This window comes from Marmota monax, unplaced genomic scaffold (genome assembly GCF_021218885.2).
Source record: "Marmota monax isolate L192 unplaced genomic scaffold, Marmota_monax_Labrador192_F-V1.1 WCK01_AAM20220418_F8-fsc00106, whole genome shotgun sequence".
NCBI classification, from domain to species: Eukaryota; Metazoa; Chordata; class Mammalia; order Rodentia; family Sciuridae; genus Marmota; species Marmota monax.
Genome location: NW_026695218.1, coordinates 7,091,871 through 7,112,095, shown reverse-complemented (window position 1 = coordinate 7,112,095; position 20,225 = coordinate 7,091,871). Strand labels below are relative to the sequence as shown.

Sequence of the window (20,225 nt, the reverse complement as noted above, 5' to 3'; positions counted from 1 at the left end):
ATGGAGATTGGTACTAGGAGGCAGCCTGGAAACTACAAAAGCCTTAATAAATCTTTGATGAGGAGGTACTGTGCTTCAGAGCAGAAATCAGAATTCTGTAAGTGGGCATGCACCCCACTCATAGTAAATTTGAAATTGTCACAGAACTTACATCATCACCATCTTTTATCACTGGTCTTTGGCCAAAGATCACCAGAAACACAAAGTTGGATTTGTTTGTTGCAAGGGAGAATACATTGGGATCATGTTAGGTGATTTGAGGGGAAGGTTTAAAGAAGCAGGACTTAATTTTTTTTTTTTCCCCAAAGAGTCAGGGCTTTGCTCAGAAATGGATGCTGTCAAGGACAGAGGTAATTTTATGATTGAATATCTTAATGAATCTTACCTAGAAGAAGGGAAGAATATAGTGATGCCAGAGCTGTTAATTAGTACAATGCTTAAATGAGACTGAAAGAGAAAGATGTTTGGCATGTTTGTGATTTGCATAGAAACATCATTTTTGTCTGTGCTTAAATGAGGTTATGTAGTGGTCTTGCTTTTCGCCTCACTTCACCACAGTCACAGAATGACCTTGCATGATGTTCGTGTTTATTATGATATGAATATGATTTGTCCCCTTTGAAACTCATATTGGAGTTTAATCACCACTGTGAGGTATTAAGAGAGTGGAAACAATCTAACTATGGTGTTTAGGGGAGGGGCTTTTAGGAGGTGACCAGAATTAGATAAGGTCATCAGGATGGAGTCTCCATTATTGAATACAGGTGGCTTCATAAGGGGGGGGGGAGATAGAGAGATAGATAATGGGGGAGGGGTAGAGAGAGAATATATACACAACATGTGCCTCTTGCTCTGTGATTCCCTGCACTGCCTCAGGACTCTGCTAACAAGGTCATCACTGGATACCGTCCTTTGGCTTTGGACCTCCAGAAATGTGAACCCAAATAAACCTCTTTATTTAAGACATATCCAGTGATATTTTGTTACTAGCAACAGAAAACAGATTAAGACAGTGTTTTTGGGGCTGGGGCTGAGCGGTAGAGCGCTCACCTGGCACGTGCGAAGCGCTCACCTGGCACGTGCGAAGCGCTCACCTGGCACGTGCGAAGCTCTGGGTTCGATCCTCAGCACCACATAGAAATAAATAAATAAAATAAAGATATTGTGTCCAACTACAACTAAAAAACAAACAAACAAACAACAACAACAAAAAAAACTGTCTTGTGAGCACGTTTGGGCTCAATAAAAGGATGCCAGGCCAGCTCCTACTAACACTGAATCTATTAGTGTTAGACCAGTTCCCAGATGCCATAAATTTCTCAATTCCATCCTATCCCTTTTTAGTCAACGGGAGACAAAAGTCAGGACACAGGTCATTAATCTTCAATTTTCATCATTGCTGAGTTTATACTGATTTGGTAATAATATTGTCTAACAGTAGGTATACTTTCCCTCCCCTCCCCCTCCCCTATTTCTACATTGGTTAGTTCCTTTAATTAGCACAATCATCCTATTACCATTTTGTAGATACTTAGAGCTACACTGTAAGTGGTCATACTAGGATTCTAACTCCCATCTTCCGATGCCACCACTCGATTCTTTTCTTAACCCCTCTCCTCTCCACGTTAGGTTTCAAGCGCCCCCTATACAGCCTGTCACAATGGCATCAAACCTTTAAAAATCTTTAATTTGCAAGTGTAGTTATCATGGGTTTACCCTAGGGTCTGACCTCTCCTCGGTGCAAGGTCAAAAATCGAGGCTAAATTCTCTCTGTGTGGGTCCCTCCGCGCCCAATAGGAGCCCAGTCCGGGTTTATTGTGAGCTTACAGTACTATGAGCAAGGTCTCAGTAGGTGACGGGGCGAAGCGGTGTAGCCGCCTCTCTCGCGATTCCCCCCACCTGGGGCCTTCTCGCCCGCCCCGCGGGGCGTCCTTAGCAACCCGCGCTCTCTCCCAGCCCCGCCCCGTGGGAGGCGGTGGCGGTATTTGCGCCTGCGCAAGGCCACAACCGCCAGCGAGCCCTCTTCCCCTCCCCTCCCCTCCCCCCCCCTCCTCCTCAGCCGCCGGGAGCGAGAAGCCAACATGGAGCCTGAAGATCTGCCGTGGCCTGGCGAGCTGGAGGAGGAGGAGGAGGCGGAGGTGGCGGCAGCGACCGCGGCGCAGACGGATAGGGCCCCGAACTCCGATGAGACCGTGATGGGGAAGGTGGAGGAGGTCGAAGAGGTGGAGGAGGAGGAGGGGCCGGGGCCAGAGCGGGAGCCCGAGCGGGAGCCCGAGTTGGACTCCGGCTTAAACTACCAGTACCAGCCACTGGAAAGTACGGACGACGAGGAAGATGAGGAGGCCAAGGCTTGGCTGCTGGCACGCCCCGGCGTGACTTTTCCCCCATTGCCACCGCCGAGGCCGCGCTACTCACAGAGCGAGAGTACCTCTTCCGAGGTGAGGCGGCCGCCGTGGGGTGTGGGGCGGCCGAAGGGTCGCGGGGACCCAGGGCCCTGAGCGCGCTGCTCTGCGCGCGGCTTGTCGCGGGACCTGACAGCTAAAAAGCGCGCCTTCAAGGCTTGTGGGTGTATGCTCGCCTTCGGGTCCCCGACTCCAGCCCAGGTGCTGTCCGACTACTGCAGATCCCCGGTTCTTTCTCCTGTTTCCTCCCTCTGGTTGGGTCTCCGGTCTTTTCAACTAGGACAGATGTTCGGGGGAGCCAGTATTTCCCAGGGGGTATAGTTAAAAGTTTTAGAGAGCAGGTGGGGCTTTTTGTGCCCCGAGGGAAGGGAAAAGGGCGGCGTAGGATTGGGGAGAGAGAGTGGCCGCACTGGGAATAACTTGCTGAGGAGATAATTAGCAGATGAGTTTAATTGAAGTGCAGGAGTCCCCATAAAGAAATAGAGTGAATGTGTCCACTGCGTCATCTGGTGGTCTTGCCAGGCTTCCTGCAGACTGTGTTTTCCCGGACCCCCGTTTGTATCAATAAATGTGCCCCCAGCTTTTGGGAGGGACTTAAATGCAAGAGATTTGTGATACAGCCCCAAACACAGTGTAATTCAGAATAGATAAAGAGCTTTTTGTGGTTGGTCCGCAAAGATCATTTTGAAAGTAATCATACGTATAATTTATTGCTTTACATGAAGCAAGATCTGTGCTGTTCACCGGAACCACTAGCCACCTGTGGGTCTTTGTATCTTAGTTAAGAATAAATAAAGTTACAGGGTTTGGAAGGCGTTGTTCAGTGGTGGAGTGCTTGCCTAACATGTGCAAGACTCTGGGTTTGATCCCAAGCACGAAATTGGGGGTGAGGGATAAAATTAGACATTCAGTGTCTCCATTGTTTTAATCACTTGTCAAATGCTCTTTAGCCATGCTTGGCTAGTGGTTAACATTGGACAGAGCAGAAATATATAGACCAATTCCATCTCATAGACCAGTTCCATCATCACAGAGATGCTCTAGACTGGTGATCAGTAAAGAGCAGTTGTTGTTTCGCTTGGTAAACATTCCAGGGGGTATGTAACTCATTATGCAAATATTATTAAGAATTCACCATGTGGCACACATTGCTGGATGCTAAGGAAACCTTGATGAACACAAACATTTTTGGTCCCTACCTTCCTAGTGTTCGAAGGCTAGAGAGGGAGACAGATAAAATTCAGATGATCACATAAAAGTAAAACCCATGTGATGCTAAAGTACTATGAAAGTAATTATTTTAGTATTTGCTAAGGTAACCTGGCCTTGTCAGTGAAGATGGAGAAATTCCTTGAGAAGGTTATGATAAAACTGATATCAGAAGACAGACTAAGGTTAACTAGACAAAGAGCAAGAAAGAGCCTTTTAGTTGAGGAAAAAGCATGAAGAGAGATAATGTTGGTTGGAGTAAGCCTGGCATTTTCAAGGAACTAAAGGCCAATGTGGTTTGAGTACAGACTGCAAGGCTTTGTGTGCTGTGTCAGGGATTTAGGGGCTTTATGCTTGGAGATTTGGGAAATCAGTGAAAATGTTTTAAACAAAGGGGTGTATAAGATTTGTGCTTCAGAAAGATCACTGTAGCAGAGTGAACTGCTGTGATAGCAGGGTGGCTTAGGGAACAGCAGTGATAAAAGGCACACTAATTAGGAGGCCACTGCAAAATTGCCATGCAAAGATATTGATATTTTGGAATAGGAAAGTATTGATATAGGGGAAAAGTGGACAGATTCAAGAGGTACTTTCAAAGCAAAATCTTTACCCCTAATGGATTGGACAGGACATGTCCACAAGTTAGGTTATAGAGTGAATGCTGTGCTAATATTGAGATATGGCCAAGCTTATGGTGGGTTGGTGGCCATGGGGGAGGTAATGGAATTGGTTAGGTGAGTGCTAAGATTATGAATTTAGTTTTGAAGATTAGAGGAGAGGTTCTGACTGGAGATTTTTAAATTGTAAGTCATCTACACTTAGACCATAATTGAAGCCATACTTTTTTAAAAAAATATTTTCTTTTAGTTGTAGATGGACATAATACCTTTATTTTATTTACTTGTTTTTTTTTTTTTTTTTTTTAATGTGGTGCTGGGGATTGAACCCAGGGCCTTACACATGGTAGGCAAGCGGTCTACCATTGAGCTATAACCCCAGTCCCTGAAGCCATACTTTTGAATGAAGTCTCCTAACTTATTTTGTTTTATGACCTCTTGTTTGAATAATGATGAATATTTAAATTTATACCTTCAGGACTTCAGTAGGAATTCTAAATGAACTCATTACAGACAGTGTAAGAAATTTATAACAGTGACTTATCTGTGTATTAGAAGAATCTTGCTTCTTAGAGACCAGTGTTTCCCCCAGGGGTTTTTTGTTTGTTTTTGTTTTTTAGAGAAATCAATTATTATTTCCTTAGAAAATATATGAAGATGTAGGTGGTCTTCTGTATTAAAGATAGTGTTAAGGGGATGTAATGAGTATTAAGCTAACTTTTCCTTTAGTTCACTGACATGAAAACTTATTGACATAAGTTGGAAAGTGTTTAAAGGAATAAAGTTCAGTGTTCCTTGCTAGAAATTTATGAACTATGAATTTTTTTTTTTTTTAGAGAGAGAGAGAGAGTTTTTTTTTTTTTTTTAAATATTTATTTTTTTTTAGTTTTCGGCGGACACAACATCTTTGTTTATATGTGGTGCTGAGGATCGAACCCGGGCCACACGCATGCCAGGCAAGCGTGCTACCGCTTGAGCCACATCCCCAGCCCTGAACTATGAATTTTTAAATTTTTATTTTGCAATGCCAAGGACCAGACTCAGGCCCTTGCTTATACTTAGGCAAGCACTCTGCTATTGAGCTATACTCAGAGTTCTGAAATTTTTTGAAGATATATTAGTTGTGTAGCATTTAGTGCCGTATAGTGTTCAGAGGATGAGATCAAATAATAGGAAACGTTAATTTCACTTAATCTGTTCAAAGTAAATAATAAAATTCTAATACTTGATTTCCTCTTTTACACAGCTCTCACTAGGTAGGAAGGGTGTTTTAGTGGTGGTTTAGTGGGCATTGATTAAGTTTCTAGTCCTGTTATTGAGACTGAGGTAAGCCACGGAACTGTTTAAATCCAAAGGAAAATGTTACCAGTGTAAGTCTTTTTTAAGAATTCAGGGAAGTGAGGGATTCAGAGCCTTTACTGTTTTTGTTTTCATGCTGGTCCCCTAAATACCTGAGCCAGGCTGGCAAACATAATTCATTGTGGACTGTGTCACTAGAATTTATTAGTTTTCAATTTTAACTGAGTTATAGATAGTGCTTGGTAATCTATTTCCTCTGTCAGCCTCCAGCACTCTTCACTGTTATTCTCAAGCCCCCACTCCAGCAGATTACTATTTCACAGATGAGAGAGAGAATACAAGACTGAACCTTTTACCTTGTTGGTATTATGCCATTTTCATAAAAGGCCTAGGATGTTTTATTAGTCTGTGTCCTGAATTGGTTTAAATCTATATGAATTTTCCCCTTAGTTTTGAAATTTTTTCACCAGTGAAACTATGCCTCTGGATTCCTCTCAGGGTTATAGTTTATCTATATGCACTTTCTTTTTCTTTCATTTTGGTACTTTGTGATTTTCTAGGAAGGATTTCTAATTAATGATAATGGAGTTATTAGTCTTCAATTTTAACTGAACACAGTGTTCTTTATTTTTCAATTTTATGTAGTTATTTTCATTTCTGATTTCTAGTTTTGTTTTATTTTCCTCTTGATTTGAGTTGGTAGGTGTTTATTTTTCACCCAAGGAAGCAGCTCTTGAATTTAAGTTTAATGCTAATGCTTTTCACTTTTTAATATAATAATTTTATTTTCATATTTTACTTTTTCCTTATGTTTGCTTAGATTTTTTAACCTATTTTGTCAAGGGCTTAATTGCCTTATTTAAAAACATTTTAACAGCTTTATTGACATATAATTCACATACCACACAATTTAACATGACAATTCAGTGCTTTTAATATATTCATAGATAGGTTCCATTATTATCATAGTCAATTTTAGAACATTTTCCTCACTTCTGAAAGAAATATTGTACATTTTAGATAATATCCCCCATCTTTCATTCTCCTGAGCAACCATTATTCTGTTTTCTGTCTCTGTAGATTTGTGTCTTCTGTGTATTTCATATAAATGGAATCATACTGTTTGTTTTTTTGTGACTTACTTCTTTCACAGCATAATTGTTTTCAGGATTTAGCTGTGACATAGCATGTATTTTTTTCATTCCTTTTTATGCCTGAATAATGATATATTGTGTAAATAAATAATATTTTGTTTATCCATTCATTAGCTGATGAACATAATTTTTTTTTCCTCCCCATCTTTGTCTGTTAGCAATGCTGTTGCTGTCAATGTGTGTGCAAATTTTTGTGTGGACATGTGCTTTCATTTCTCTTGGGTATAATTCTAGGAGTAGAATTGCTGGTACAGGTGGTAATTCTATATTTAACCTTTTAGAACCTAACAGATTGTTTTTCAAAGTGGCTGCACCATTTTATTTTCCTACTGGCAGTGTACATGAGTTTTAGTTTCTCCACACTCTCACTAGCACTTGTTATCTGACTTATTGATTATAGCCATACTAGTACATGTGAAGTGGTACCTCATTGTAATTTTGATTTGTATTTCCCTGTGGCTAATGATGTTGAACATCTTTTCATATGCTTATTGGTCATTTGTATACCTGCTTGGTAAAAATATTTAGATCTTTTGTCCATTCTTTTAAAAAATTTTTTTATTTTTTATTCTTTTTAGTTAAAAGTGACAGTAGAATGTATTTTGACATATTATACATAATGGAATGTAACTCCCCCCCCTCTTTTTTTTATTTTTGAAAAAAAGAAAAAAAGGTTTATTGCTTTGCTAGCAAAGGAGAAACACAGGGGACTCCTGTCCCAAAGATTGTGATTCTGCCCATCAGCAGGAACAGGGGGCTATTAAAGAAGTGACACAAAGGCTACATTCTACATGTTCTCTGTCTGAAGTTGTAATTCACTTGTTAATTTGGGAGATAGTCATTTTTAAGATCTTCTGGTACCATCCCTAAAGTCTGTATTACTTGTTTCTATGGTGGGTGTGTACTCAGGGACAGATAACTCTGCCTAGGATGGGAAAGAAAGGTAATCCTGTTTCCCCTGAGATTAGGGAGGAAAGAGATTAGGAAAGCTGGGAGAGAGGTAGAGAAAGGAACAAGTCCATTTAAAAAATAAGTGGCAGTGGCAGAGTAGCAAGGGTTATATTCAAAGGATAAAGTGGACTACTGTTACATTTCCCTACTGTCGATTTCTACATAACATTTCTATGGAAAAATAGGCGACAACATCTCCAAACTGCTTCCTGTTGAAAGGGGGCTAAGTTGGGGGAAGTAACCCAAAGTCCTTATTCTCTATCAGGTGGGGTGTGGACAGTTAAGGGGATTCAGCATCAGAGCAGTCCTGAGTTCTACAGGGGCAGATGGTGGTGCCTGGACAAGGCATACGTGGGGCAAGAATCATGCTAAGACAATAAAGACAGCAAAGCATTACTTTTTTGTAAATAATTAGCACAAAACAATATTTCAGCCAGTCTCTGAAAACCATGAGTACAGTAACTCAGAATCTTATCCCTGAAAAATGGATCAAGTTCATCAAGGTAGGAGGTTAGGAAGATTTGTGAGTCTATGAAATCAGACTCAAATTAACTCAGGACAAATTTGTGACTCTTGTGATCATTATTATTAAGCACTCTCACACAAGGACCCTTCCTTTATAGCCTCCAGCTTTACTTTTGGTGGGGCTGATACAAGTGTACATCTTATAACTTCCCATTTTTGTGATTGTACATGGTATGGAGTTGTACTGGTCACGTATTCATATATGAACGTAGGGAAATTTGTCCGATACATTCTACTGTCTTTCCCATTCCCATCCCTTTTCCCCTCATTCCACCCTGTCCAATCAGGTGGCCGAACTGCCCCCCCCCCCCATGGTGAGTCAGCATCTGCATTTCAGAGAGAACATTCATTCAGCCTTTGTTTTTTTTGGGATTGGCTTATTTTTTGCCCATTTTAAAATTGGGTTATTTGTCTATTATTGAGTTGTAAGAATTGTTATATTTTCATATGTTTCCCTTGTCAGATATATAATATGCAGATTTTGATTTTTTTAAACATTTTTTTATATAGAGTATCTCTCTTTTTAAAAAATTTTTTTTAGTTGTAGATGGACACAGTATTTATTTTTATGTGGTGCTGAGGATTGAACCTAGTGCCTGACACTGACACGTGCAAGGCAAGTGCTCTACCACTGAACTACATATAACCCCAGCCCTCTCTTTTTTTGTACTGGGGAGCGAATCCAGAGGTGCTTAACCACTGAGCTACATCCGAAGTCCTTTTTTTGATATTTTATTTAGAGACAGGGTCTCACTGAGTTACTTAGTGCCTTGCTAAATTGTTGAGGCTGCCTCAGCCTCTGAGCCACGGGGATTACAGGCATGTACCACCATGCCTGGTCATATAGGGTCTCTTGAAGTATGAAAGTTTTTATTTCTTAAGACGTCCAATGTATCTATTATTATTTTTTAAAATATTCTTTTGGTGGCATCTAAGAATTTATTGCCAAATATGAGGTTACAAAGACCTATCCCTATGTTTTTCCTTTTGAAAGAAATTTCTAGACATTTTTATTTTAAAACTCTTTTTCTTCCCTCCTCCAAAAGACTTGGATGGGTATAGTAACCATAAAAGGAGATAAAGACAAGAGTCAAATGACTTCCATGGTGACATTTAGAATAAACCAGAAATTTTATATGATGTTTCCTAACAGGACCTGCAGCATCTACTAACGTCCTTTTACAAGAGTTGAACAGGTCTGTTAATGCAGTGTATATGGATACCCCATTCTGGAACTAATCTACAGGGACATCCCAGCATCTACCCCATCAGTACCCGGAAAAATATTCAAACACATCATTTGTTTTATTTAAATCAAAAAGTCCTTTTCTATCCCATCCTCAGACCTTTCTCCCCATTTAAGATTGACTTTTAGTCTATTTTAATTAATAATTTTTTATAGTTCATGAAAATTAATTATATGCAACTGTTTTAATAAATGGAATACAAAAAGGGAGAATAAAGGACGAAAACAAAATGGGAAGATAAAAGCCAGACCATATTTTGGCTTGGAGGAGGGCAGGGTATAAAGAAGACTAAAAAAGAAATTGTTGCAGGGGTATGGCTCCCTTTTGGGTGAAGATTTGGCAACCCCCCTGACCAAGAATAACATTTCTTTTCCATGGAGTTTCTGAAAAAAAAAAAAAAAAAAAAATTCAGTAGTGCCACAATAGCACCAGTTTGGGCATTCTAACAACCAGCCCCTCCACAGAGTAGTGATACCAAGGTTCTGGGTCTACTAGTGAGGGACAGGTTCCTTTTCAAGGGAGCACCAGGGATGGAGAGTCAGACCAAGCTTCCTGGCCTGGTTAGGGAGCCAGAGTACAGCTGTGAGGGATAGGAGGAGTGCTTTGAGATTACTTCAGACTCTGATGAAGAGTGTCCTAAATTTCCTTACACTCAGTTTCTATGAGTAACTACATTTGCAGTTCAACTGCAACCAAATATGCATGTCTTCCTGCCATGGCTGGCTGGCTGGCTGGCTGGCTGCTCTTAGCCTGCAACTAAGGCCTTTCAGCATTGCAGAGTACAGGATAGTTCCTATTATCCTCTAAACCCAACAAAAGAGGAAGTGGAGTGAAGGCATATCACCAACTCAGCATACAAAAGTGCTTCCTGGGACGTAGTTGAAGGTATCAATGAATGGGAGACTGGGTAGAGAGGACACAAAGGGAGACAGGAAGAAAATGGATAATACCTATTGGGAAAATAGGTTAAAATAGACTTGCAGGCCATTTGCAGGTCCTATTGGAGGATAGGACAGGGAAAGATGTTTTGATATAAACGAAACAAATGCACTTTGGTATTTTGATATTTTTTTGGATATTGAAGGGATGGATGCTGGGAAATCCCTGTAGATTAGTTCTAGGATGGGGTATCCATATATACTACATTTACAGGCCTGTTTGACTCTTGTAAAGGAACAGTAGTAGCTGCTGCAGGTCCTGTTAGGAAGCCTAACATATAATTCCTGCTTTTGACTCTTGAGTTTGTATGTACTGGGAAAGTCTAAAAGCAACTGAAAGGGTAAAGACAATAGGAAGTCTGGGTCTTTGCCAGAATGATTAGGGAATCAATATTTTAATTACAACTTATCACTTTATTTACACTGTGGTACCTGAGTCCCCATTGCCTGTTCCTATGTTCCAACTTCCATTTCACTCCTCTGGAGATTGTTCATTGTCTTTTTAAGGCCTTCTGTCATTTTGTACTGAGTAAGAAGGCTTCTGTGTCAAAACAATATATCATGTGAACTTGAAGATGTAGCCCAGTTATCCTATAGCTGTCATTGTGTGTGTTTGTGTGTTTGGGGGGGGTACCTTCTTTCTTTTTCTTTTTCCCTTTTTTTTTTCCCCTGGTCTGGGGATCAAGTCCAGGGCCTTTTACATGCTAGGCAATTGTTCTATCACTAACATACAACCTAAGCCCTCTTTTTCTTTTGTAAATGAAAAAGGTTTTACTCCCCTGCATCAAATAGATCATTTTGAGCTACTGATAAACACTGCTGCACTCAAAAGAAAGATGGCTACAAGAATGCAGTAGCACAAATTCAGTGTAGCACAAATGACAGCTGTATTTCGATTAGAGATAATCACTTATCCATTTCCCTCTTTCACAAACCCAAACAAGAGGATGCCAACAGGGAAAAATGCCTACCTAAAATCTCTCCCTAAGGATAGGCCTATTATTCTCTTAAATTAGAGAACAAATGCCAAGTCTCTGCCAATGAAGAGGCTTACAGTGCCCCAATTGGTATCAGGACTTCTGCAAATGAACACAGGTACACATTCTTGCATTCATACATACAGACTGTCAGACCTCCTTCTAGTGACCCTAGAGCTACATCTCAGTGTATAGTCCTTTTTCAAAAATTAAGGGAGAGGTAGTAGGAAAGGGAAGAATCTAACATCAGGAAAAAGTTCTTGTTCCAACTTTCTGCTGCAACCAGAGGGCTTTAGGCAGGCCATTCTTTTCTGAGTTCTGAGAAGGCTAGCACCACAGGGCACTTCTGGGCTGTATTCTGTTCTCTTATGCCTGTATCTGGGAACTCCAACCACCCTGCACTTCCCAGTTCTTCCTGAATATGCACTGGAGAAATGTGCAGCTATTGCCACCTCATTCCCAACCTCAATAAGGGGCTTACACTATCAGCTCAAGTGGAAAGTAGGGAGTAGAAACCATGGAGGCTAATTCTTCACCAAGCTTTTTTTTTCTCAGGAGGCTGGTGATGCTGTTCATGGCTCACATTTCAGATATTTCAGAATATTATATTCACTTTATTTAGGCACAGTCACTTCTAGTGTTCCCAGACTCCTTTAAGGGCCAGTTGTCACCTACTTATCTAGTCTTCCACACCAACCACCCACACCCTTATCGCTGTGTTCCCAACACAGTAAATATATTGAAAGGAACAGTAAGTTGTAGCAGGAGTTGTCATGAGATCACATTGGTTCATACCTTGCCTAAAGAAGGTTATACCATGGGAAGTCATAAAGTGAAGGTTATAAACATAGGATTCACCCACAACTTAGTAATCAATGACCGGTTCCTTAGAAATGAGAGCTGTCTGTCTGTGACTTTAAAATACAACAACCAGAAAGGAATGCGTTCCCTCCATAGATTGCATTTCAATTAGCATCTCACAGTATTGGCAAAGGAGGGGATACCCTGTCAGCAGAGATGAAGGCAAAGTACTGAAGGCTGAGCCCTGTTCCTTCTCCCACTGTCTGTTGAGTCTCTGGCCAGGCTGCACCTCAGACAACCATCCATCCTTGTTCTTTCTCACTCTTTCCTATTTTGCTCTACACACTGCCACCCTCACAGGCACCAAACACTCATAGCCTGTAGAGACTGTCACCTTTTTTGCAGGCTTCCCTTGCTGGTAATTGATATAAGATTTTTATAATGTTTACTTTTACATTTAGGCTTTGGATCTATTTTGAGTTAATTTCTTATATGGTGTTAAGAAAGAGTTCAACTTCATTCTTTTGTATGAGATAACCCAGCATGATTTGTTGAGGAGACTATTTCTCCATTGAATGATCTTAGCACTGTTGTTGAAAATCCCTTGGCCATAGATATATGGATTTAATCTGGAATCTCAGTTCTATTCCATCTGTCTCTGTGTCCAACCTATTAGGTCTGGTTTGTTTAGAATGTTGTTCCCATCTTTTATTTCCTCTATAGTCCTCTGACCAGATGTTTTATCCTTTTTAAATAACATAATATGCCTTTTTGGGAAGGAGTTTTATGTCTGTAAAAAATGCCTATTCCCTATTCCCTTATTGTATTACTGCAGAATGTTTGTTACAGTTGGTAAACCAATATTAATGTCCTTATTAATTAAAGCCCATTGTGTATATTAGGGTTCTCTGTTTGTTTACTACATTCTGTGGTTTTGACAAATGAATAATGACATTTGTATTATACAGAGTAATACTATTAAAATATCTTGCAGAATGGTTTTAGTGCACTAGGAATCCCTTGTATCCCTTCTGCCTATTCACACCTCTCTCCCTTCCTCTCAAATGCTGGCAAACCTGATATTCTCACTAAAACTTTTTCCAGTTTTGTCTATGCAGTGTCATAGTTAGAACCATATAGTATGTTGCCTTTTCAGAATGACTTTTCCCACTTACCAATATGCGTTTATAATTCCTCCCTGTCTTTTCATGCTTTTATACCTCATTTCTTCCCCCTTGATTTCATTTTTTTATTGTGACAAATAAACATAACATAAAATTTACCTTAATCATTTTAAGTGGCTAAGTACCTTTAATTTTTGTGTAACCATCACCACAATTCATCTTCAGAACATTCTTATCTTCCTAAAGTGTAATTCCAGCATCTTTACCATATTTGAGTCTAGTTCTAATGCCTGCTCAGTTTGCAACTGTAAGGTGTTTTTTTTTCTTCTTTTTTTTTCTTTCATAAAGTTTTATAATTTTTTTGTTTAAACTTTTTTGTACTTTGATGGAACTGGAGCAAATAGGCTATTAGTTTGAGACTTAAACTCATTAGAAATTGGGTTACCTCTTCTAATGTTGAATTGTCCTGCATTGTTTGTGGTGCTTTTTCCTTGTCTTTTCATGCTGCTCACATTTCTTTCCAGGTCTGTGTGACTGTTGTGTTATTGTTTTTCTCCTGTAGATTTGTATTGCTCTTGTATAGTTCCGAGATCTCTCCTCTGTGATGAGAGACAATGTTAACAGTTCCCAATATCAACTATACATCATCTGTGAGCTAGTTTTTGTTATTAATACGTTTATAGTTAGTTTTTATGTCTAGAGATGTTGGATTCAATTATTATTTAAAATATATTCATTAGTTTCATAAAAGACATTCAGTTTCTGGTGGCGTATAGAGAACTGAGGGTCGGGCGTAGGATGTTATGTTAAAGGGGAAAGATGTGAAGGTATGGGGTTAATATATTTTAGCTACTCTGGAGGAGAACTCTAACGATGGGGGTTATTAGCAGGAGAATAGACAGGAGGTATTTTAGGGTAGTTAAGTATGTGGGAGGACAATAAGAAGCATAGAAACAAGCACCTATTTGCATTTAGTAAATTACATGTAGTAGAAATAGTAACCTTGGGAGGTTGAGAGGAAGAAAAGGAGGAAGAAAAGTAAAAAGAAAAGAAGAAGGAAAAAAAGGGGGAAAAGAGATAGAAAGGAATAAAAAAAAAGAAAGGAAAGGAGAGAAGAAAAAGATAAGAAGAAAAAAGGAAAGAAGGGAAAAATTGCACTCTTAGAATTCTGTCTTCTTCTCTTCCAGTAGGTGGCGTTGTGCATCCTGAGGGTGTCCTCTATTCTGTACCATTGGTCTACCTGTCTCTTTTGGTGCCAATATCATGCTGTTTTTGTTACTATTGCTCTGTAGTATAGTTTTTGTTACTATTGCTCTGTAGTATAGTTTTTGTTACTATTGCTCTGTAGTATAGTTTTTGTTACTATTGCTCTGTAGTATAGTTTAAGGTCTGGTATAGCGATGCCACCTGCTTTACTCTTCCTGCTAAGGATTGATTTAGCTATTCTGGGTCTCTTATTTTTCCAGATGAATTTCATGATTGCTTTTTCTATTTCTATGAGGAATGCCATTGGGATTTTGATCAGAATCGCATTAGATTGTATAGTGCTTTTGGTAGTATGTTCATTTTGATAATATTAATTCTGCCTATCCAAGAGCCAGGTAGATCTTTCCATCTTGTAAGGTCTTCTTTGATTTCTTTCTTTAGTAATCTGTAGTTTTCATTGTATAGATCTTTCGCCTTTTTCATTGATTCCCAAGTATCTTATTATTTTTATTATTTTTTGTGGTTATTGTGAATGGGGTAGTTTTCCTCATTTCCTTCTCAGAGGCTTTGTTACTGATATACAGAAATGTCTTTGATTGATGGGTGTTGATTTTATATCCTACTACTTTGCTGAATTTACTTACTAGTTCTAGAAATTTTCTGGTGGAGCTTTTTGGGTCTTCTAGGTATAGAATCATATCGTCAGCAAATAGTGCCAATTTAAGTTCTTCTTTTCCTACACATGTCCCTTTGATTTCTTTCATTTGTCTAATTGCTCTGGCCAGTGTTTCAAGAACTATGTTGAATAGAAGTGGTGAAAAGAGGGCATCCCTGTCATGTTCCAATTTTTAGAGGGAATGCCTTCAATTTTTCTTTGTTTAGAATGATGTTGGCCTGAGGCTTAAAATAGGTAGCTGGTAATTTGAGTTCTCTCTCTCCTTCTCTTCATTAGTGTGACTAAAGGTCTGTTAATTTTATTTATTTTTTTCAAAGAAGCAACTTTAGTTTTGTCAAGTTTTTAATTGTTTCTTTTGTTTTGATTTCATTGATTTCAGCTCTAATTTTGATTATTTCTTGCCTTCAACTGCTTTTGCTGCTGGTTTGTTGTTCTTTTTCTAGGGCTTTGAGATGTAGTATGAGGTCATTTATTTGTTGACTTTTTCTTCTTTTAGAGAATGAACTCCATGCAATGAATTTTCCTCTTAGTACTGCTTTCATAGTGTTGCAGAGATTTCAAAATGTTGTGTCTGTGTTCTCATTTTCCTCTAGGAATTTTTTAATCTCCTCCTTGGTGTCTTCTGTGACCCATTGTTCATTCAGTAGCATATTGTTTAGTCTCCATGTGATGGAGAAATTTTTATTTTTTATTTTGTCATTGACTTCCAATTTCCTTCCATTATAATCTGATAACATTGCATGATAGTATCACTACTTTTTTGTATTTGCTAAGAGTTGCTTTGTGGCACAGTATACGGTCTATTTTAGAGAAGGATCCATGTGCGGCTGAGAAGAAAGTGTATCCCTTTATGCAGGTTGAAATATTCTGTATATGTCAGTTAAGTCTAAGTTATTGATTGTGTTATTGAGTTCTATAGTTTCTTTATTCAACTTTTGTTTGGAATATATATCCAGTGGTGAGAAAGGTGTGTTAAAGTCACCCCAGATTATTGTGTTGTGGTCAATTTGACTCTTGATCTTGAGAAGAGTGTGTTTGATGAACATAGCTTCACCATTGTTTGGGGCATATACATTTATGATTGTTATGTCTTTTTGGTGTATGGTTCACTTGAGTAGTATGTAATGTCCATCTTTATCCCTTTTGATTAACCTTTGCTTGAAGTCTACCTTATTTGATACGAATGTGGAAACCCCTGCTTGCTTCCACAGTCCATGTGAATGGTATGATTTTTCCCAACCCTTTCACCTTCAGTCTGTGTATGTCAGTTCTTATCAGATGAGTCTCCTGGATGCAACATACTGTTGGGTCTTTTTGTTTTTAATCCAATGTGCTAGCATATATCTTTTGATTGGTAAATTTACGCCATTAACATTTAGGGTTACTATTGAGACATGGTTTGTATTTCTAGCCATATTTGTTTATTTTTGTTATTTTACTTGAGTTGGTTTTCCTCTTTGATTAGTCTTTCCTTTACTGTACTAATTCCCTCTGCTGATTTTCATTGCTGTTTTTTGTTTCCTCTTCATGAAACATTTTGCCAAGTATGTTTTGTAGTGCCAGTTTTCTAGCTATAAATTCTTTTAACTTTGTTTATCATGGAAGGTTTTCATTTCATCTTCAAATCTAAAGCTTAATTTTGCTGGATACAAGATTCTTGGTTGGCACCCATTATCTTTCACAGCTTGATATATGTTGTTCCAGGATCTTCTAGTTTTCAGGGTCTGTGTTGAAAAATCTGCCATTATCCTAATTGATTTTCCCTTACATATAATTTGATTCCTTTCTCTTGTGGCTTTTAAAATTTTCTCCTTATTCTGCATGTTGGGCATTTTCATTATAATGTGCCTTGGCCTGGGTCTGTTGTGATTTTGTACATTCAGTGATCTGTAGGCTTCTTGAATTTGGATTTCCAATTCATTCTTCATGTTTGGAAAGTTTTCTGATATTATTTAATTGAATAGATTATTCATTCCTTTGGTTTGGACCTCTATGCTTTCCTTTATCCCAATAACTCTTAAATTGGTCTTTTTATGCTATCCCATATTTCTTGAATGTTCTGCTCATGGTTTCTTATCATTTTCGCTGTGTGGTCTGTGTTCTTTTTAAGATGATTTATTTTATCTTCATTGTCTGATGTCCTGTCTTCTAAGTGGTCTACTCTGTTGCTGATGCTTTCATTTGAGTTTTAAATCTGTTTTATTATTTCTTCTCATTTCAAAGATTTTTTTTTTTTGTATAATCTCTCTCTGTTGAGGTGATCTTTTGCTTCTTGGATTTGTTTATGTAGCTCACTGTTGAAGTGATCTTTCACTGACTGTATTTGTTCTCTTATGTCTTCTTTGAGATCCCGAAACATTTTAACCATGTATATCCTGAAGTGTTTCTCTGTCCTTTTTTTCTGCTGTATATTACAATTCTTCTAATGATCTGTTGTCTTGATTTATTTGTGGTATTTTCTTCCTTTGTCTTTTCGTGTTGCTCATGTGTCTTCCTTTCCTGCTCTATGGATCTGGTGTTTTATCGTGTTTACCCCATAAATTTGTAGTGCTCTTGTAGAGTTCCAAGATCTCTCCTGTTCAAACGGTCATCGGATCTGATAGCCCTGTCCACCATAAAATGGTGAGGAAGGTTTTCCAAGATGGAGTCGGTGTGCTTCCAACACCAGGGTGTCTGGTGACGTGGTGGGAGTTGGGCGATGGACTTGTGCTGTGGCTGGGTAGCAGCCAAGTGATCTGCGTGGGAGCAGCACTCAGTCTGGAGTTCTGCAGAGGTGCTGATAGGTGTTTCTGTTAAGTCGCTTGTGAGCCATGCATGAGCTAGAACTGCGGGCTTTGGGACTGGAGTCCTGAGACTTACTAGGGCCCCGAGGCTCTGATTTCTGTGTGGGTGGTCGCAGTGCTGGTGATTTCTGCGAAAATCCACTGGACCCTGGAGATCCAATATGGGAACTGCCCCCACCTAATATGGCAAGAATGTTGATCCAAGATGATGGTGGTCTGCTTTCAGGGCCGGGGTATCTGGTGAGGTTGGGGGAACCAGGCAACGGCGTTGTGTTGTGGGTAGGGAGCAGCTGAGTGACCTGTGTGGGAGCGGAGTGAAGTCTTGGAGGTCTGCAGATGTGTCGATAGGTGATTATGCTAAGGTGCTTGCCGAGTCTTGCCTGAACTGGAACTTTGGGTTTTGCCTCCTGCTCTAACCCTGAGGCCCAGAGCCCTTTGCGGGGTCACAGCGCTAGTTATTTCTGCAGAGAGTAGCTGTATAGGGGTCCTATAACACTCTCAGAGATGCAGTATTCTGACTAAGTGAGATCTGGATCACAGAGCAACACAAAATGCTGCCTCCCTCTGGTCCTCCATCTTGAAATTCCCAAACTTTCATTCCTTAATATTCCATTGTGTGTGTGTATGTATGTGTGTGTGTGTGTATATATATATATATATATATATATATATATATATATATATATATATATATATATATATATATACATACATATCACATTTTCTTTATCAATTCATCTGTTGAAGGGCACCTAGGTTCGTTCCATAGTTTGACTATTGTGAATTGAGCTGCTAAATTTTGTTGTGACTGCATCACCTCAATGCTGATTTTAAGTCCTTTGGATGAATATTGAGGAGTGGGAAAACTGGGTCAAATGGTAGTTCCATTCCAAGTTTTCTAAGGAACCTCCACACAGCTTTCCATAGTGGTTTCACCAATTTGCAGTCCCAACAGTAATGTATGAGTGAATCTTTCCCCCCACATCCTTGCCAATATTTATTTTTACTTGTATTCTTTTTTTTAAAATTTTTTTATTGTTGGTCGTTCAAAACATTACATAGTTCTTGATATATCATATTTCACACTTTGATTCAAGTGGGTTATGAACTCCCATTTTTACCCCGTATACAGATTGCAGAATCACATCAGTTACACATCCATTGATTTACATATTGCCATACTAGTGTCTGTTGTATTCTGCTGCCTTTCCTATCCTCTACTATCCCCTCTCCCCTCCCCTCCCCTCCCCTCTTCTCTCTCTACCCCCTCTACTGTCATTCATTTCTCCCCCTTGTATTATTTTCCCCTCACTTCCTCTTGTATGAAATTTTGTATAACCCTGAGGGTCTCCTTCCATTTCCATGCAATTTCCCTTCTCTCTCCCTTTCCCTCCCACCTCTCATCCCAGTTTAATGTTAATCTTCTTTTCATGCTCTTCGTCCCTACTCTGTTCTTAGTTACTCTCCTTATATCAAAGAAGACATTTGGCATTTGTTTTTTAGGGATTGGCTAGCTTCACTTAGCATAATCTGCTCTAATGCCATCCATTTCCTTGCAAATTCTATGATTTTGTCATTTTTTAATGCAGAGTAATACTCCATTGTGTATAAATGCCACATTTTTTTTTATCCATTCGTCTATTGAAGGGCATGTAGGTTGGTTCCACAGTCTTGCTATTGTGAACTGTGCTGCTATGAACATCGATGTAGCAGTGTCCCTGTAGCATGCTCTTTTTAGGTCTTTAGGGAATAGACCTAGAAGGGGAATAGCTGGGTCAAATGGTGGTTCCATTCCCAGCTTTCCAAGAAATGTCCATACTGCTTTCCAAATTGGCTGCACCAATTTGCAGTCCCACCAGCAATGTACAAGTGTACCCTTTTCCCCACATCCTCGCCAGCACTTGTTGTTGTTTGACTTCATAATGGCTGCCAATCTTACTGGAGTGAGATGGTATCTTAGGGTGGTTTTGATTTGCATTTCTCTAACTGCTAGAGATGGTGAGCATTTTTTCATGTACTTGTTGATTGATTGTATGTCCTCCTCTGAGAAGTGTCTGTTCAGGACCTTGGCCCATTTGTTGATTGGGTTATTTGTTATCTTATTGTCTAACTTTTTGAGTTCTTTGTATACTCTAGATATTAGGGCTCTATCTGAAGTGTGAGGCGTAAAGATTTGTTCCCAGGATGTAGGCTCCCTGTTTACCTCTCTTATTGTTTCTTTTGCTGAGAAAAAACTTTTTAGTTTGAGTAAGTCCCATTTGTTGATTCTAGTTATTAACTTTTGTGCTATGGGTGTCCTATTGAGGAATTTGGAAC

At 39.2% G+C, this 20,225-nt stretch overlaps 1 protein-coding gene across 6 annotated transcripts in view; it reads left to right on the top strand.

Moving 5' to 3' along the window:
* The first annotated feature begins 2,042 nt into the window (after window positions 1-2,042).
* The window catches only part of Alms1 (ALMS1 centrosome and basal body associated protein), a 218,155-nt gene continuing 199,972 nt past the window's right edge, over window positions 2,043-20,225 (top strand). For 3 of the 6 annotated variants that reach the window (XM_046432182.2, XM_046432183.2, XM_046432181.2), the window contains exon 1: window positions 2,045-2,438. In XM_046432182.2, the coding sequence (XP_046288138.1) occupies window positions 2,082-2,438 (357 nt within the window). In that variant the 5' untranslated portion in view covers window positions 2,045-2,081. Of the gene's footprint in view, window positions 2,439-20,225 lie in introns of all 6 variants that reach the window. The other 3 variants (XM_046432180.2, XM_058575123.1, XR_009225689.1) reach the window with 2 other exon arrangements.